We start from the raw sequence: 18,569 nt of genomic DNA, 5'->3' as shown, positions 1-18,569 counted from the left end.
TGCCTTGCTTAACAAACCCGTAAAGCCTTGAGAATGGATGTATTCCCATGAGCGTGAAATGTTGACAACCACTGCACAGCGTCATGGCATGTTTCGTTTGTGGCCTCCACAAGGCACTCCTGCCAAACGTCAACATCTTCGGCAAAGCTGATGAGACTGAACCTGATGAGAAAGAGGTGTGTCTGTCAAAACATTAAGCCAGCTAAGGCTGCCATATCAACTACGGAGCTGAGAAAAGCCCAGCTTTCAACATTCAACTGGCATGCAAAATCTGTAGGGCAAAAGAAAACATTTAGCTCCACCCACAAGCTTTTTGCCATGAAATGTGCCTCTTTGTATTATCTAAGCTGGTTGCCTAATGCCCAGGCAGGCGTTCCTGAGGCTGTAGTCAATTTTCTGCTAGAAACAAAACCACTGGGTTTGGTCTGGACATAAAGATGGAGGTTATCATTAAACATGGCTGATGACACCCAGATCTCTCTCTCCTTTTCATCCAACACAGGAGAAGCACCAGGGGCCTAGTCTACTTCTTCATCCAGTTTGTCGCAGGATCTTCCTCTGCCCTTTGTGTGGTGACTATTGTGTGGTGCTGGACCTTGCTATGGTTAACTGTTGGTTGCTGTATTCAGGGCCCAGTAGGAATTTGCCCAAGGGACATATTGGCTCTGTCCTTTGCTTTCACCTACCTCATAGCAATTGTTACAACTTTGGTGGTTAAGGCATTGGGTAAGTCTTTGGTGGAGGGGAGGTTGTAGCCTGCAGGTGTATCTCATTAAAGGGATCCAGGAGAAGCTGCTTCTGTCCAGAAGCCTAGGTGGGGCTAGGGCCATAGCACTCCTCAAGATGGCAACCCTGCAAGGGGTACCTATTTGATGTGTGTCATTAGGTTCTCTTTGCCTTGGGTTGACCCCAAACGGTAAACCTCAGTAGGCTGCCTAAAGCTCAAATGGTTTCCCAATGCCTTACCAAAGCTTTTCATATGTAATCAATAAAGCCGTGGCCTGATTTGACCTAAGCTACGTGTCCTATGTAATCACTGGCGTTGGTCCTGGGGGGTGGGGGCGCCTGAGTTACGCAATGATGCTTACTTCACTAAGGCTTGCACAAGAGTGTTAAAAGGATATTGCGCAAGATGCCTGCACTGATCAAAAACCGAAAAGAAGAAAAGGATTATTTATGCCGTGAAATTATAATCTCCTATGGGAACCTCCCACACGTTCTGGGTGGAGAATTGGAGATAACAATCCCTCCGAACTGAGTTACTGAAATTGAAACATGCCACCGTGCAGTAGCTGGTGGAAACAGGCATGGTTGTATCATTTGGGCTGCCAGAAACAAAATAAAAAAATTCCTTCCAGTAGCACCTTAGAGACCAACTAAGTTTGTTATTGATATGAGCTTTCTTCAGATACATCTTAGAAGGACCAAAACACAAGCCAGTCACTACATGTAATTAAATCAACATTTTATCCTTTCTGAGAAGAAACACTTGAGGAAAGCCATATGAGAGCATTTGAATATCCATAAAGGGGGTACTTTGGTGGGAAAGCAAGTTGATACCCCAAAGCAGGGTCCTCTCAATGACTCCTTTTTTCTAATCTTAAATTCGGTTCTCCACATTTCCGCAGCAATTTGCGGATTCTTTAAAAAAAAAAATCCTCATGAAAATTCTTCAGCATTTTAGTGCAAATTTCACCTTATAAACACATTTTTTGTATATAGTCTTGATTTATGCACATATTTTTGTAAGCAATTTCTCCTACTATAACGCATGCTATTTTCACAAATATATTCATTTTTGTGCACATTTTCCCCTAATATATGTATTTTGGTAAACAATGGATGGAGAACTGCATTGCAAAATTTGGATACGTGTGAATTTATAAGCATGGCTGTGTTTCGGTTTTCAAATTGTTTCGGAAAGTGCAAATTCGATAAGTTCGCCATTAAATCTGAACTGACTTGCGTTTCTCCCTCATCTTAAGGTCACCTCTGCACCTTCCTTACTTCACATTATTCCTCCTCAGCTGTTCCCAGATAAGGGAGGTGAGCTCTTTTGTGACCTCCTGCAAAGAACGGTCCATGGAACCAGACGTATCAATCAGGATGCAAACGTTTGCTTCCAAAACAACACCAAACAATCGACGACTACCTATTTTTTAAAAAAAGAAATAAAATGAGCAGGTAGGCTACACATTCAGATGGGGGGGGTGTTATTGCATTTGTTTTCGTGGTTATAATGTCACTGCTTCTGTCCCGATTTGTAAGGTTCCTTTCACTCCACAACACCCGTAGTTTTTGTAACGCAGTCAGGGGAATTGAAGGCCATTATGGGCTGGGCTGACATGTATTTTACAAAACACAAAACTCCACTGAGTGTGTTTGCACACAGATGATGTGGGGCTGGGTGGAACTGAACAGCTACAGGACAGTGAATCCCATCCCTAGTCACCACCATGTCTAGCTTGTTTCTCAGCTCAGTAATTAAACTCAAGTGGCCTTGCACTAGTTACCATCTTTAGGTCTTTATTCTCACTCACAGTTTTTTTAAAAATGACAGTGATGATATTAACTAATAATAAACTTCATGTGGAAGCCGACTTGCAAATAATTATCACCTCTCCTTTGTAATTTCTGTCTCAAAACTATTGCAATGGCAGAATGTTAGCTGTTCTCATGCAATGTCTTAAGAAAGGGGCAATGTTGGTCTTGTCTTTTGGTCAAACTCTGCTTCCTAAGAACACCCCTGGAATGTTAAGTGTGCTTTCTCCATGAATCCTTTGGCTGGCCACTCCATACTGGAAGAGTCAGCTCTAGGGGCTGGCTGCAAGACCAGCTGCTGCTGCTGCCGCCACACACAAAACAAAGCCTTCTCTCCGTTGGGTTTAGAGCAGAGATGTGTCCTTTAGGGCTAGTGGGTCAAGGAGATCAACAGTTGGAGGAGCCACAGTCAATGATAGGCAGAGGCAACTAATTCTAGTTTTGTTCCCATCCTCCTCCCTGCTGAATTCTACAACAGATAACCCTGAGATTACAGAGAAGAAAACTGAGGGCGGATCTACACTCGTCGTTTATAACATTAAAAATGTGCTATTAAAATGTGACACCAGAGGGCGCTGCAGAGCAGCGAGCCCCCGGCAAAGGAAAACTGCCATTGAACATTATAGAACATTATATTTTATAACGTTTAGAAGATCAATGTTGATCCAGCCTGAGAGGCAGTGCTGCCTCCTGGAGTGAATCAAGGTTGGCTGGGGAGGTAATATATACCCATCCAATTTTGTCAAAATATCTATTATCTTCTTTATAGAGGAAGAATACTGGGGGAATTGTAGAAGGCAATTTGTAGGTGAGACGGAGATAAAGTTTAGTACACTGAGTAGAGCTCTGGCTTTGAGCAGGACAACACTGAGTTCAAAATTTTGCTTAACCACAAACACCTTGGATTATCTTGAACCACTTAATTCTCTCTCAGCCTCAATCCATTATCTAGTGAAAGGAAACTTCCCTCCCAAGGCTGCGTGAATTAGCTTTGTATCCTAGGGCAATAGATATTATCAACACTGCAGCGACTTCTCCTTCTTAGAGGTAGTACACACCTGACAGAAGCCACTGGACTCTTCGAACATAGCACCGCAACACTCTCTCCATCTGCTCAATGTACACTTCCAGGTCCTTGGGCTGAATCTGCAGATGTTTGACAATACCCTAAAAACACAGTTTGCATTTTGTCACTACAGATGTGCAGATGTACAGTGGTACCTGCTTGCTGCCTGCTGCCCAGGACTCCCCTGTGTGAGTGCCTGAGGGCCCTGCTCTTGCCACTTACCATCTGGCCTGGGGCGGGGCCTGAAGCTTCACAAGGACTGCTTGCTGCCTTCTGCCCAGGAAGACTCCCCTGTGTGAGTGCCTGAGGGCCCTGCTCTTGCCACTTACCATCTGGCCTGGGGCGGGGCCTGAAGTCTCACAAGGATTGCTTGCTGCTTGCTGCCCAGGAAGACTCCCCTGTGTGAGTGCCTGAGGGCCCTGCTCTTGCCACTTACCATCTGGCCTGGGGCGGGGCCTGAAGCCTCACAAGGACTGCTTGCTGCTTGCTGCCTGCTGCCCAGGAAGACTCCCCTGTGTGAGTGCCTGAGGTCCCTGCTCTTGCCACTTACCACCTGGCCCAGGGGAGGTTGAATCCTGACAAGCCAGAAATACTGTTTTTGGGGGACAGGAGGCGGGCAGGTGTGGAGGATTCCCTGGTTCTGAATGGGGTAACTGTGCCCCTGAAGGACCAGGTGCGCAGCCTGAGAGTCATTTTGGACTCACAGCTGTCCATGGAGGCACAGGTCAAATCTGTGTCCAGGGCAGCTGTTTACCAGCTCCATCTGGTACGTAGGCTGAGACCCTATCTGCCTGCGGACTGTATCGCCAGAGTGGTGCATGCTCTGGTTATCTCCCGCTTGGACTACTGCAATGCGCTCTACGTGGGGCTACCTTTGAAGGTGACTCGGAAACTACAACTAATCCAGAATGCGGCAGCTAGACTGGTGACTGGGGGCGGCCGCCGAGACCATACAACACCGGTCTTGAAAGACCTACATTGGCTCCCAGTACGTTTCCGAGTACAATTCAAAGTGTTGGTGCTGACCTTTAAAGCCCTAAATGGCCTCGGTCCTGTATACCTGAAGGAGCGTCTCCACCCCCATCGTTCTGCCCAGATGCTGAGGTCCAGCGCCGAGGGCCTTCTGGCGGTTCCCTCATTGCGAGAAGCAAAGCTACAGGGAACCAGGCAGAGGGCCTTCTCGGTAGTGGCGCCCGCCCTGTGGAACACCCTTCCAGCAGATGTCAAAGCGATAAACAACTACCTGACATTCAGAAGACATCTTAAGGCAGCCCTGTTCAGGGAAGTTTTTAACGTGTGATATTTTAGTGCATTTTTGGTTTCTATGGAAGCCGCCCAGAGTGGCTGGGGAGGCCCAGCCAGATGGGCGGGGTATAAATAATAAATTATTATTATTATTATTATTATTATTATTATTATTATTATACCTCCGTTTACGAACTTAATTCATTCCGGAGGTCCGTTCTTAACCTGAAACTGTTCTTATCCTGAGGCGTGCTTTCGCTAATCGGGCCTCCCGCTGCTGCCATGCTGCCAGCGTGTGACTTCCACTCGCATCCCAGGACAAAGTTCACTACCTACTTCCGGGTTAGCAGAGCTTGTTACCCGAAGGGTTCGTAAGGAGGACAGTATGTAACCTAAGGTTCCACTGTAATGTTAAATTAAGGTCATGTCAGATATCTATAGGTTAGACAGGGTAGAAGTTCCTAGACTTGGGTGATCACGTTAAATAATTACCTGGGTGCATTTGGGGAAAGAGTGCAGGCAAACTTGAGGGAGGGTGTCTGGTGGTGGGAGTTTAGGGTCATAGGCCTGACCATGTTCTTAATTAACAGATTGGGTGAAAAAAATCTATTTTCAATTGTTTACTGGGCCATCTTGAAAATAATTCGAGAGCCAAGCTATACACAGGAATATTAATTGATAACTCTTCTTTTAAGTGCATAGGGATAAATAACACCTTTGTTTGGTCCCATGGCCAAGAGAAATAGGTCCCAAATCTTGCATATTGGCTCCTTCTACATCCCATACCCTCCAACATTTCACTGATGAAAATAGGGTCGTCTTAAGAAAAAGCGGGACATTATGGGATCAAATCAGAAACCGGAACAGCTTCTCTAAATCAGGGACGTCCCTGGAAAATAGGGACATTTTGCAGGGTCTGACATCCAAGTTCTTACTCCCATTTCCTTTCAATAGCTTTGCCAGGGTCACAATGGGGTCTCCCGTTTCTTGAAAAATTCAGCCACATCTTTGGAGCCAGAAAGAAGAAGGCTCAAGTATTAGATGAAAAATTTGTTTTTATATACAACAGCAGCTTATTCTATGTTTTCAAAAAGGCCAGTGTAAATTTGACTGGAGCACAGGAAACCACATTGAAAGATGTTGTCGTCAAAGCAGAAGTCTAGGTAACTGGCAGAAATAAGACATTTTTTTGTACCACAATGGGAGGGAAAGCCATAGGACTTACGTGGATCTCTACGCTCGGGAAGATGTCACAGTATTTTGCTGAGACTTGCTTGTGCAAAGATGCCACCATTTCCTTCTGATGCACACACTCAGGTCCAAAAACAAGGCTGGGCAAGTCTAACTTCAATTTCTTTATACTGAATCTGCTCAGCCACTTTTTGAGAGAAAGGAGGACAAAATAATAACTATGCTCAACCATCTTATTTATTCAGAAAGTTACTACCCCCTCCCCCCCCCCTCCACAAGGCATATGCAGCTTACAGATATAAATTGAAACATACAAACAACCATAATGCCAACCAATAAAACACAAATGTATCAAACTAAAGATGATATGTTTAGGATGCATATCAGTCAAAGACATACTGCCGCCCTAGGCTTCTTTGGGGAGAAGGGCAGGATATAAAATGAGTGAATGAATAAAATGAAGAACACTCAATGCTTCCACAGCAATTCATATCAAAGTGGTAAAATCAATAAAGAATCTAGTGGCGCTTTAAGTCCTGACAGAGCTATCTCTTTGGAAATTATGAATCATACCGCTTTACTGGAGCATATCTCTTCTTCAAATGGCAAAACAGGAACAGGAATCTGCTTCTTCACATTTTTCGTGTTTGAATATTTTTTATAAACTGCACCTAGGAAAAAAAGAAGCTGCAGTGTTCCACTCTGCTTCATGCCTAAAAAATATGGCATGCCATATGCTGGTGGAGGCATATATAACTTTCATTACAGTGGTACCTCTGGATGCGAACGGGATCCATTCCGGAGCCCCGTTCGCATCCTGAAGTGAACGTAACATGCGACTGCATGTCTGCGCATGCACGGGTCACATTTTGCTGCTTCCGCGCATGCATGTGATGTCATTTTAAGCATCTGCGCATGCGCGAGCAGTGAAACCTGGAAGTAACACACTCCGTTACTTATGGGTCGCTGCGGAGAGCAACCCAAAAATATTCACCCCGAAGCTACTTCAACCCGAGGTATGACTGTATCTACTTCCTACGTAATATAAGAGCTCTACCAGCGAGTGGCTCTGTGAGTTAAACCACAGAGCCTAGGACTTGCCGATCAGAAGGTCGGCAGTTCGAATCCCCATGACAGGGTGAGCTCCCGTTGTTCAGTCCCTGCTCCTGCCAACCTAGCAGTTTGAAAGCACGTCAAAGTGCAAGTAGATAAATAGGTACCGCTCTGACGGGAAGGTAAACGGCATTTCCGTGCACTGCTCTGGTTTGCCAGAAGCGGCTTAGTCATGCTGGCCACATGACCTGGAAGCTGTACGCCGGCTCCCTCGGCCAATAAAGCGAGATGAGCGCCGCAACCCCAGAGTTGGCCACAACTGGACCTAATGGTCAGAGGTCCCTTTACCCCTTTAGCTTTACCATATCACACCAAGGATCCATCCAGTGTCCCACTTCCCCAAATGGCCAGCCAGATGCTTCTTGAAAGCACTTAAGCATGAAGGCAACAACCTTCCCCCATGTCCCATGTCTGGAACAGAAATCAATGCAACTAACACAATTGGCTTTTGCTGTTGCTTTCAGTCCGCAAACAATATGACATTGATTGCATCCTCTGCACTGAAATGAATGGGGTGGAATAATGTAATGACTTGTGTAATTTACAAAATTAATTGCTAAATGGCTTAATTTTGCCACATCAGACAGCAAGAGAAATAATCTAGGTTTTGCCGGAAGACAAACTGCAGGGGAATGGAAACAGTGCTGCATGTGACAAATACACGATGGAATGGAAGATGATGTCTTCCATCATCCCAATTTGGCTCTACTAGAGGATTTGCTAGAGGTGAGTCAAGCATTCTTAGTTGAAAAGCTGCAGACTCAAAACTGGATGTTGAAATCACTGATAGGCTCCACCCCTAGTTTCACAGGAGTAGAACAAGGAGAGCCCATCTCGATGGGACTGACAGCTGCCTCTCTTTCAAGTCATCTGAGAATCACCACCACCACCAAAATTCCCTTTTAGTCATCTTGTAATGTTATTTCAGATTACTTTTAGGGGTGACAACAGTCACCAGGAAGAGCTGTTTGCCACCTCTCCCCCCTCCCACAGTTTTGTCCACCTCCCACCCTGAATAATAGCTGAAATTCTCCCCTCTGCTGCCATTCCACCACTTGCAAACAGGGCTCAGCCAAAGAATTTCCAGCGATAAATCTCATTTGAATTAAAGTCATAGCACTTTAGGTAAAGGGACCCCTGACCATTAGGTCCAGTCGTGACCAGCTCTGGAGTTGGGCACTCATCTCGCTTTATTGGCCGAGGGAGCCAGCGTACTGCTTCCGGGTCATGTGGCCAGCATGACTAAGCCGCTTCTGGCCAACCAGAGCAGTGCATGGAAAAGCTGTTTACCCCGCCGGAGCAGTACTTATTTATCTACTTGCACTTTGACCTGCTTTCAAACTGCTAGGTTGGCAGGAGCAGGGACCAAGCAACAGGAGCTCACCCCGTCGCAGGGATTTGAACTACCGACCTTCTGATTGGCAAGTCCTAGGCTCTGTGGTTTAACCCACAGAGCCACCCGCTAGCAAGGCCAGAGCTCAGGGATGATGGGAATTGTAGTCCAACAACATCTGGGGACCCACAGGTTGAGAACTGCTGCACTAACCCCTATTCTCACTCCTCCGACACCTGAAATGCCTCCCCCCTAACACACTCAATCACTATTGGAACAAGTCAGAGAAAAGGAGAAAATCTGCAGTGAAACTCCTCATTATCAAAGTTTTAAAACTCTGCTGGTTTAGTAAGAAAAGGACCGCACACCCTGGGGACACCCACCTACTTTTTTTCCTTTGTCAGCATAAAATAACAAGAGAGAAACCTCTGGACGCTTCTTTGACTTGAAGTTGTGTTTCTTTTTTCCGCTTGTCAGATAAATTTCCTTTGAAGGTACTGCAACACAAGGGCAAAAAATAATTATTATTATTCTATTGAACCTAAGAATGCAATGCTTATCAGAATATTTATTTATCATTATCATAATCTCTGGCAGGGTTTAAATCATGCGGCTATGGAGAGAGGGTCCCCCAAGCTACAGTGTTAGCAAACTATGGAGAAGGTCATGATTTGGCACCGAAGCCCCGCTCCCAAAGTTCAGACACTGCCCTGATTTGGCTGCTTTAAGCAGTGCTTTGTTCCTGGGGGGAAGCAGGAGTACGCATACCCCTAAACATTTTGTGAATCTAAGTTTGGCCTCATTGAGGGACAGTATTTCAAATATGAGTAGGAAAATGAGAGTACCCCTAAACATTTTTTTAAAAGAAAAAAAAGCACTGACTTTAAATATCAAGATTCCCTTTTTGGAAACAAAGATGAAAAGGGGAAATAGGCACGGCTTAGATGGATCCACAAAGGAATACTGCAGAAAACTTGCACTGTGGAACTTGTGGACAGTGTGAGATAAATACAGTGGTACCTCTGGTTGTGAACAGGATCCGTTCCGGAGCTCTGTTCGCAACCTGAAAGGAATGCAACCCGCGTCTGCGAATGTGTGGGTTGCGATTCGCCGCTTCTGCGCATGCGTGTGACATCATTTTTGCACGTCTGCACATGCACGAGCGGCGAAACCTGGAAGTAACCCTTTCCAGTACTTCTGGGTCGCCACGGGACGCAACCTGAAAAGATGTAACGTGAAGCGGACGTAACAAGAGGTATGACTGTATGTTATTAATATGAGGAACACTGTTGCTCTTCCTTTAGCCACAGTTATAACCTGCCTTTTCAGCCCTTTGTGAGACCCTCGACTCACAAACATCAGTCAAAGAAATATGCAGTCAAATGTTTTCTTTAACTGTTAACGACAGTAGGACCCCCAGTAATTATGAAACAGTTTTCCTAAACGCAGCAAGCCTTGAAACAATTTTTTAGCTTTCATTCCACCTGGGACAGCAGGGCCCATGACACTGGCTTCCACCTGCCTTCTTCCCCTACTTGAGCTGGTTACTAGGGCTTATGCACTGGATCCAGGATCACTGGGGAGGGGATCCTGGCTTTAGCTGAGTTGAGGGCAATCAGCCCCAGATCACCACAGGCTCTGTTGGGCCACAGAGTGAGATGGTCCTGAAAGCATCCTGGGCCTAAGTTATTCAGGGAATGGAATAGTGGGATAGACGCCTATGAGAGGTGATGGACTCTTCTTCCTTGGGAGGTTTTTAGGCAGAGCTTGGATGGCCATCTGTCATGGATGATCCAGCTGAGATTCCTGCATTGCACCAGGGTTGGACTAGATGACCCAGGGGGCACCTTCCAACAATCCTATGGTTCTAAGAATGGCCCAGTTGCAGATGGGAAGCCAGTGCAAATCTTTCAACACTGGTAGCTTGTGTTCCCAGCCTAGTTGCAGCATTCTGCACTACCTGAAGCTTCTGGACCAGACCCAAGGATAACCCCACATACAGCATATTGAAGTAATGCAGTCTTGAGGTTCTGAGCAAATCAATGACAGCAGTCAGATTAGCCGTATCCAGGAATGGCCATAGCTGATGTATTAGCCAAAACTGATTAAAGGCATTCCCAGACACAAGAGGTCAAGCAACAATGAAGGTTCAAGGAGTATCCCCAAAGTGCATACCTGCTCCTTCAGAATGAGTGCAACCCCACCTAAGGCAGATAATTTGCTTATTCCCTGGATCCGAGAGCCCCCGCCCACAAGGCCTCTGTCTTTGCAGTGTATTGTCCCTCATCCAGTCTATCACTGCATGCAGGCACTTGTCCTGGTCTTTCAAAGCTTATCTTGAATCAGATGTCATGGAGAAACAGAAATGGGTATCATCAGCATGCTGAACCATCCATCAGATGCATTAGCCGCCCAGAAAGGAAGAAGCCTCTTATTAAAAAATTGAGAGATTATTCAAGACTGCAGGTATGGATCTAGCAACCTGGAGAGTCTGCAGCTGCAGTTCCTTGTGACAGAAGAAGTCTGGGCATGCCTACATCTTGGGTTTACCCAACTCAGTCCTACTCAGAGTAGATCCATTGAAATTAATGAACCTAAGTTAGTCATGCCCATTAACCTGAATGGTACCACTCTTGAGTTGGACTAGAAACTGGATGCAAACCATACATTATCAAGAGCCAATTCTTCTCCAGACGCCTCACCCACTTCATCCAGCCTTAGTCAGCAGGCTTTGCTATTTCATCAAGCTGGTAGTAAACAAAGCTTGTGTCAACAAATATATCTATTTGTAATCATGCAAGCAACAGCAATTCAAATCCATGAGCTTAATTTACACCCACCTGGAGGAATTTCCGCTTTGGCACTTGGTGGACGCCATAGGAGAGCTTTCATCGTGCCATTTCTGGCCCCATCGGGCTGGTCTCTGAAGTTCTAAAAAGGTACAGTCAACATCTGAGAAAACCTTCTGCCACTTTGCCCCTGCCTACCAGCATGCTACGTGGCTCTTATTTTCAAAACTGCTTTTGGGATACCACAATGGCAACAATTATGCAATCAGATTGCTGAGTGGAGCGCCTGGACAGGTCACACCTGTGGTGAGAGAACTGCTCTGGTTGCCAGCCAGCTACCAGGTCATGTTCAAGGTCTTGTTGTTTGCTTGGTCCTGAGCATCTTGGGACCAGGCTACCTGAAAGACTGCCTGGCCCTGTATAGACCTGTATGATCTGCACTCAACCCTATCACAGAGCAGCAACGCCCCGCCCCCCGCCCCCAAACAGATATTTTCAGCTTGCGTCCCTGTATTGTAGAATCATAGAAGCCAACTCATAGGAACATGGTTAGTGGCACTGATGAAAGCAGTTTTCATCTTAAAATACCAAACAGTGTCATACCATTCTGGCAAGAGTAAGGGCCGTTGGCTTTGGAAATGGCAACCTCTGTGGTCTACTCTTCTTCTGTGGTTCTAGCATTGTTAGGTCTCCTTCAGGCATCAGCTGATTAGCCAAATGACTTCCTGAACGTTGCCTTAAGGATCCCACTAGTAAGGCACACTGAAAAACAGAAGGGATAGGAAAGGTTTAGACTTTCCCTGGAAAGCAAATGCAATGGGGGGGGAGGGAAGCCTTATCAGTTTCTATCAGGACTGAACACAAAAGGAAATAGCTAATGTATTGCCTTCAGATGGGTAAATTGGGGGGGGGGGGTCCCATTCCACAACACTTCGAGAAATACAACAGAGAAGCACACATACACATCCTCTTCTGGTGTGCTATATGCATTGATAAAAAAAAATATATTTCTTGTTCTCTCTTCTGATATGGTCTATGTATTATTATTATTTTGATCACTGTCTCTTTGTATTTGTATTGGAACATTGAACATAGATTGTTCTTGTTTCAATCTGGTTGTTAGCTGTCTTGTAGGGCCAAACCTGACAATGGAACGTAAGCTAGGAATTTAAAAAATCATCATCATCATCATCATCAACATTAGATGCTGTTCCCAAGCCATCAATTATCATCAACACAGTATGATGTTGTCGTTCCCAAGTCACCCATCATCATTGTCCATGAACCCAAGATGATGCAGTTCCTTTGTCATTGCAAATTTGGAAATTCACCTTTCCATTTCACGTTTTTTGGGTTTAACAATGGAATACCAGCCTACTCAGGCTGTCACCAAACTGATGGCCACCAATGTGGATAGATTTACAAGGGGATGAAACAGAGGCCACATCCACACCACACATTTAAAGCACTCTTATCCCAATTTAATAGCCATGCCTTCCCCCAAAGGATCTTGGGAAGTGTAGTTTGCTAAGGGTTATGAACATTGTTAGAAGACACCCCCCCATTACCACCCACCACCCAAATGTTACAGTTCCCTGAGAAGATTGCTAAACCACTCTGGGAACTGTAGTTCTGTGAGGGGAATAGAGGTCTTCTAACAACTCACAGTATCTTTAAGAAACCACAACTCCCAGGGTTCTCTGGGGGGGGGAGCCATGACTATTAAAGGGGTATATGCACCTGGTGAGGATATGGCCAAAATAATGGAAGATATTAATGGCTACTCATCATGACAACTATGTACTACCTTCAATATAGGAGGCAGTATGCCTCCAAGTCCCAGTTGAGGGAACACAAGTGGGAGAGGTCTATTGCATTCATGTTGTGCTTCCCATAGACATCTGGTTGGTCAATGTGGGTAACAGGATGCTGGACCAACTAGGGTTTGATGTGGTCCAGAATAGGTCTTCTTAAGTTCTTAAATGTGAAGCAGATCCTGTACGTGACTGAACAGATGCATCCCGTTCAACCTAACAAACACAGCACCCATTTCAGAAGAAGAATATCTGAACGTATACCTTGTGAGAATAGTTGACAGCTTTTTCCATTTCAGATAGGATAATGCTGATATCATCACTTTCATAGATGCCTAACAGGAGGAGAGAAAAGAAGAGCAAAAAGGCCAGCAGAAGGACATGTCCTTAAACTCCCTAGCACTTAATTTTTTTTAATAGATCAGTAAGCAACTGCAACACGGAGAAGCATATTGATCATTGATTGTCCCAGAACCGTTTCTGTTGAAACATTGTAGGGCTGAGTTGTTGTTGTTCGTTTCATTTCGATACCACCTTATATTTTTAAGAAAAAATAATCTCAAACAGCTTACAACCTACATTAAAACATCAATTAAAACAACCCAAAATAAAACTTTACTGAAGAAAGTTAAGTTAAGGCAACTAAAATATCATCTTAAAAAAAATCTCAAAATAAAACATGGCGAAAGGAAGTCAGATATAAAACAGCATAATTAGAAAGAGAATAAAATATTATCATATGCATAGGACATATCTGCTGCTGTTGCTGCCAATCCTGCCTATGGTGGTTCATGGCGGGCAGCGGCTGTGGAAGCTCAGGCTCAATGACCTGGGTCTGCACTAAGAGACAGCCAAGAGGGTCTCTTGCCTCTTCAGCAGACTCAGCTTTTGTAGCTGGAGCTGAATAAGGATGGGAGCGTGAGCAAGTAAAGGAAAAGGTTTTCTAAAAGTAAAAGGAGGTCCCAATAGGGTTGCAGAAGATTCCCAATTCAAGTTCAAAACCACGTGTACAGTTTGTGAGCAAGTGGAGAACCACAACAACCTGCCCTTCACCCTAAGGTCTTAAGGTGGGTCACAACAATTTAATTTACTCTACAGTAGTACCTCGGGTTAAGTACTTAATTTGTTCTGGAGGTCCGTTCTTAACCTGAAACTGTTCTTAACCTGAAGCACCACTTTAGCTAATGGGGCCTCCTGCTGCTGTCGCGCCACCGGAGCACGATTTCTGTTCTCATCCTGAAGCAAAGTTCTTAATCCGAGGTACTATTTCTAGGTTAGCGGAGTCTGTAACCTGAAGCGTATGTAACCTGAAACGTATGTAACCCGAGGTACCACTGTATCTGATAATATTTCTATATCGCTTACATTAAAAGTAATCTCACAGCAGTTTACAATATACATTGAATCAGTGTTACAGATAACTGGGCAGAAGGAACAGGGCTATCATTTCAGGAAAGCCCAAGTAAACAAGTTTTTACTAAATGCTGGGCTGGAAACACCCAACAGTCACTATCTTCTGAATAAAACTACACCATCTGTACTGCTGCAGGTTGCAGCTTTATCAGCAAGGTTTCCTCCATTGATCTTAGTGAAGGTAGGAGACCCTGAGAAATACACTGTGGGTCCCAGGGCTCCTTGGGCCGGGGATACATGCCATTTAAAACACAGCATTAAAAACAAATTGCAATCCTAAAAATGCATGTCACAAACAAACAAAACATCTGAACATCATATACCTGTTTCTCCAAACCAATGAAACCGACCATTGGCAGTCTGGGCGATTTCTTTACAAATTGCAGCCGTTTCATTCAGACTTGCATAGCGTGGCGGGATATCATCAAGGGAGAAACCGTCGACGCTGAACAGACAGACATGCAGCTTCAAGTCACAGCCGCCACAGACCTCAGCCAGGTAAGAACAGATGGCATGCTGGAAGGCAAGAATATAAGCCATCGGAATCACTTGGGAGTACTGCTTGATGATTCAACAATTTTAGCATTTGTATAGCGCTCGCAGTCATCACAGTCTGTAAGGCAAGGTCGGAGTCCTTTTCCAAACTGAGGGCTGCATTTCCTCATGTGCGACTTTCTGGAGGCTGGTTGCCGTGAGAGGCAAGGTGGGCAGAGCAGCCAGAGTGACTTTGTACAGTAGTCAACCTTCCAGCCAGGCAATAGCCAGTGGTTGACGCACACATCTCTCTACCCTGGCAAGTAAGAGTCATTGCACCACTCAAAGACACATTCCTGCCCGGCAAAAAAGTATTGAAGGAATGCACAGAGAAGGGGCAGCGAGGGGCGTGGCCTGAGAAGAATTGCATAGTCTGCATACAGAAGCCTGGAGGTTGCAACTGGCCCCTGGGCCAAACTTAACATAGAGCACACAGCACAAGCCGTGTGAGACAGAACCACCTTAGAGTCCAGGGGGCCATCTCACCCACAGCATTGTGGGTGCCCAAGCACCCACAGTCGCCTGGAGTTGGCTCCTGTGCTTAGAATGCATGTAGGAGAACACGTTTGAATACATGCAGGTGTCAAAGTCTCTCTGCAAGCGCAAAGCTAGCATGCAATAGTTCTGACAATCTAACAAGCAGTTCTGGGCAGATCGTAAGCTGGTTTGGGGATTTTACCCACCTTCTCTTGGTCAGGGACTCCAGTCGTAAGCAGGAAAATGCTTTGAGATGTATGCTTGTCTTTATCTTTAAAGTCTATCTCCACAGCTCTCCTAAGTGCTGTCATAAGATTTCTAGTGCCTTCACACTGAAGGGTCAGTACCCAGCTAGAAGAGGAGTTGAAGAATTATTTTATTTTATTTTTAAATGCCCAAGTATCATCAAAACACTAACCATGGCTTCCAAGCATTTTATGACTGCCATGCCGGCTCATGCTAACAATCCTAGGGCAAACTCCGGTAGGGATAAAAGAAAACATCGATTTCTGCTCTGGCCCACATTTGCCACATTGCTGCTTCCATTCAGCTGCAGTTCGGTTTCTGAGGGAAATGATGTTATATGTCGCAGATATTGACATAATTAGTTATGTAAGTAATTATGCAATTATTATGCAATTCCACACCATTCATTTCAGCACAAAGGAAACACAATGCAAATGGTGGGGGAAGTCATTGATTACGTATCGTTTGCAGAATACAAACCACAGAAGGAAATACCAATCATATTTGCTGCATTGGTTTCCCTTCCAGACATGGTAGAAATAAGCGTACATTGGCAATTTCTGCCCCCATTTGCATCAGAATTCTCCAACATACCTAGGCATGGGGAACCTGTGGCACTCCAGATGTTGTTAAACTGCAGATCCCATCAGCACCAGCCAGAATGATGCATGGTCAGGGATGATGGGAGCTGAAGCTAACTTGTGGGAGGCCACAAGTTCCCAAATCCTATCCTATAAACAGTTCCAGGCATAGCCTGAAAGCAGGGAAGTAGGAAGAGGGAGTAAAACCCACTTCCTGTTTTTGAGTGGTGGTAAGAGCAGACTTTTATGGGAGAGATGTGCAAACTGATTCCATTTCTGGGATAATCACATCTCGCCTAAATGAGTCCCTTCTCTAGTTTTATACGAGCTGTGTAAAAATAAGGAGCTCAGCTCATTCATGACTCCCATTGGTCCACAAACCCACTTCCGACCTCGGGAGGAGTTGGTGTTGCGGGCTTCACGCACCCAACACATGCGCGGAGGCTGGCTTCCAGCCCCTGCACGATCAGGGGAATCCTCGGGCCGCGTCATCCCCTGAGCACGGCCCCGGGATGCATCAGCAGGGCTCCCCCTGTTGGTGTTAAGCCTTCCTGGTCTTCAAGCAAACAGGCTGAAGCCGGATAGTCGGATAGGACCAATGCCTAAGCCAATACCGCTCTTTACCTGTAACCAATTTGGCCAATTTTAGCCCATTAACCTAAAATAATGTTGTCATGTCTCTTTATTCCTACTGGTGGGAGGCGGGAACTCGCCACGCAACTTTGTTGTTGTTTAGTCGTTTAGTCGTGTCTGACTCTTCGTGACCCCATGGACCAGAGCACGCCAGGCACTTCTGTCTTCCACTGCCTCCTGCAGTTTGATCAAACTCATGCTGGTAGCTTCAAGAACACCATCCAACCATCTCATCCTCTGTCGTCCCCTTCTCCTTGTGCCCTCCATCTTTCCCAACATCAGGGTCTTTTCCAGGGAGTCTTCTCTTCTCATGAGGTGGCCAAAGTATTGGAGCCTCAGCTTCACGATCTGTCCTTCCAGTGAGCACTCAGGGCTGATTTCCTTAAGAATGGAGAGGTTTGATCTTCTTGCAGTCCATGGGACTCTCAAGAGTCTCCTCCAGCACCATAGTACAAAACCATCAATTCTTCGGCGATCAGCCTTCTTTATGGTCCAGCTCTCACTTCCATACATCACTACTGGGAAAACCATAGCTTTTACTATACGGACCTTTGTTGGCAAGGTGATGTCTCTGCTTTTTAAGATGTTGTCTAAGTTTGCCATCGCCTTTCTCCCAAGGAGCAGGCGTCTTTTAATTTCGTGACTGCTGTCACTATCTGCAGTGATCATGGAGCCCAAGAAAGTAAAATCTCTTACTGCCTCCATTTCTTCCCCTTCTATTTGCCAGGAGGTGATGGGACCAGTGGCCATGATCTTCGTTTTTTTGATGTTGAGCTTCAGACCATATTTTGCGCTCTCCTCTTTCACCCTCAATAAAAGGTTCTTTAATTCCTCCTCACTTTCTGCCATCAAGGTTGTGTCATCTGCATATCTGAGGTTATTGATATTTCTTCCGGCTATCTTAATTCCGGCTTCGGATTCATCCAGCCTAGCCTTTCACATGATGAATTCTGCATATAAGTTAAATAAGCAGGGAGACAATATACAGCCTTGTCGTACACCTTTCCCAATTTTGAACCAATCAGTTGTTCCATATCCAGTTCTAACTGTAGCTTCTTGTCCCACATAGAGATTTCTTAGGAGACAGATGAGGTGATCAGGCACTCCCATTTCTTTAAGAACTTGCCATAGTTTGCTGTGGTCAACACTGTCAAAGGCTTTTGCATAGTCAATGAAGCAGAAGTAGATGTCTTTCTGGAACTCTCTAGCTTTCTCCATAATCCAGCGCATGTTTGCAATTTGGTCTCTGGTTCCTCTGCCTCTTTGAAATCCAGCTTGCACTTCTGGGAGTTCTCGGTCCACATACTGCTTGAGCCTTCCTTGTAGAATTTTAAGCATAACCTTGCTAGTGTGTGAAATGAGTGCAATTGTGCGGTAGTTGGAGCATTCTTTGGCACTGCCCTTCTTTGGGATGTAGACTGATCTTCTCCAATCCTCTGGCCACTGCTGAGTTTTCCAAACTTGCTGGCATATTGAGTGTAGCACCTTAACAGCATCATCTTTTACAATTTTAAATAGTTCAGCTGGAATACCATCACTTCCACTGGCCTTGTTATTTGCAGTGCTTTCTAAGGCCCATTTGACTTCACTCTC

The 18,569-nt window shown here is 45.3% G+C and overlaps 1 protein-coding gene across 5 annotated transcripts in view; it reads right to left on the bottom strand.

The window, feature by feature from the left end:
* Positions 1–18,569, bottom strand: part of VWA3A (von Willebrand factor A domain containing 3A) — a 48,022-nt gene that overhangs the window by 3,942 nt on the left and 25,511 nt on the right. For 3 of the 5 annotated variants that reach the window (XM_053364954.1, XM_053364952.1, XM_053364956.1), the window contains 11 exons: positions 15,723–15,867; positions 14,829–15,021; positions 13,357–13,427; positions 11,882–12,040; positions 11,330–11,420; positions 8,873–8,986; positions 6,617–6,714; positions 6,078–6,230; positions 3,600–3,708; positions 2,008–2,152; positions 18–162 (listed from right to left, as the gene is read on the bottom strand). In XM_053364954.1, the coding sequence (XP_053220929.1) occupies positions 18–162; positions 2,008–2,152; positions 3,600–3,708; positions 6,078–6,230; positions 6,617–6,714; positions 8,873–8,986; positions 11,330–11,420; positions 11,882–12,040; positions 13,357–13,427; positions 14,829–15,021; positions 15,723–15,867 (1,423 nt within the window). The remainder of the gene's footprint in view (positions 1–17; positions 163–2,007; positions 2,153–3,599; positions 3,709–6,077; positions 6,231–6,616; positions 6,715–8,872; positions 8,987–11,329; positions 11,421–11,881; positions 12,041–13,356; positions 13,428–14,828; positions 15,022–15,722; positions 15,868–18,569) is intronic. The other 2 variants (XM_053364953.1, XM_053364957.1) reach the window with 2 other exon arrangements.

Source organism: Podarcis raffonei, chromosome 14 (genome assembly GCF_027172205.1).
Source record: "Podarcis raffonei isolate rPodRaf1 chromosome 14, rPodRaf1.pri, whole genome shotgun sequence".
Taxonomy (NCBI): Eukaryota; Metazoa; Chordata; class Lepidosauria; order Squamata; family Lacertidae; genus Podarcis; species Podarcis raffonei.
Note: the sequence above shows the minus strand (reverse complement) of the source record. Positions and strands in the feature narration are given on the sequence as shown.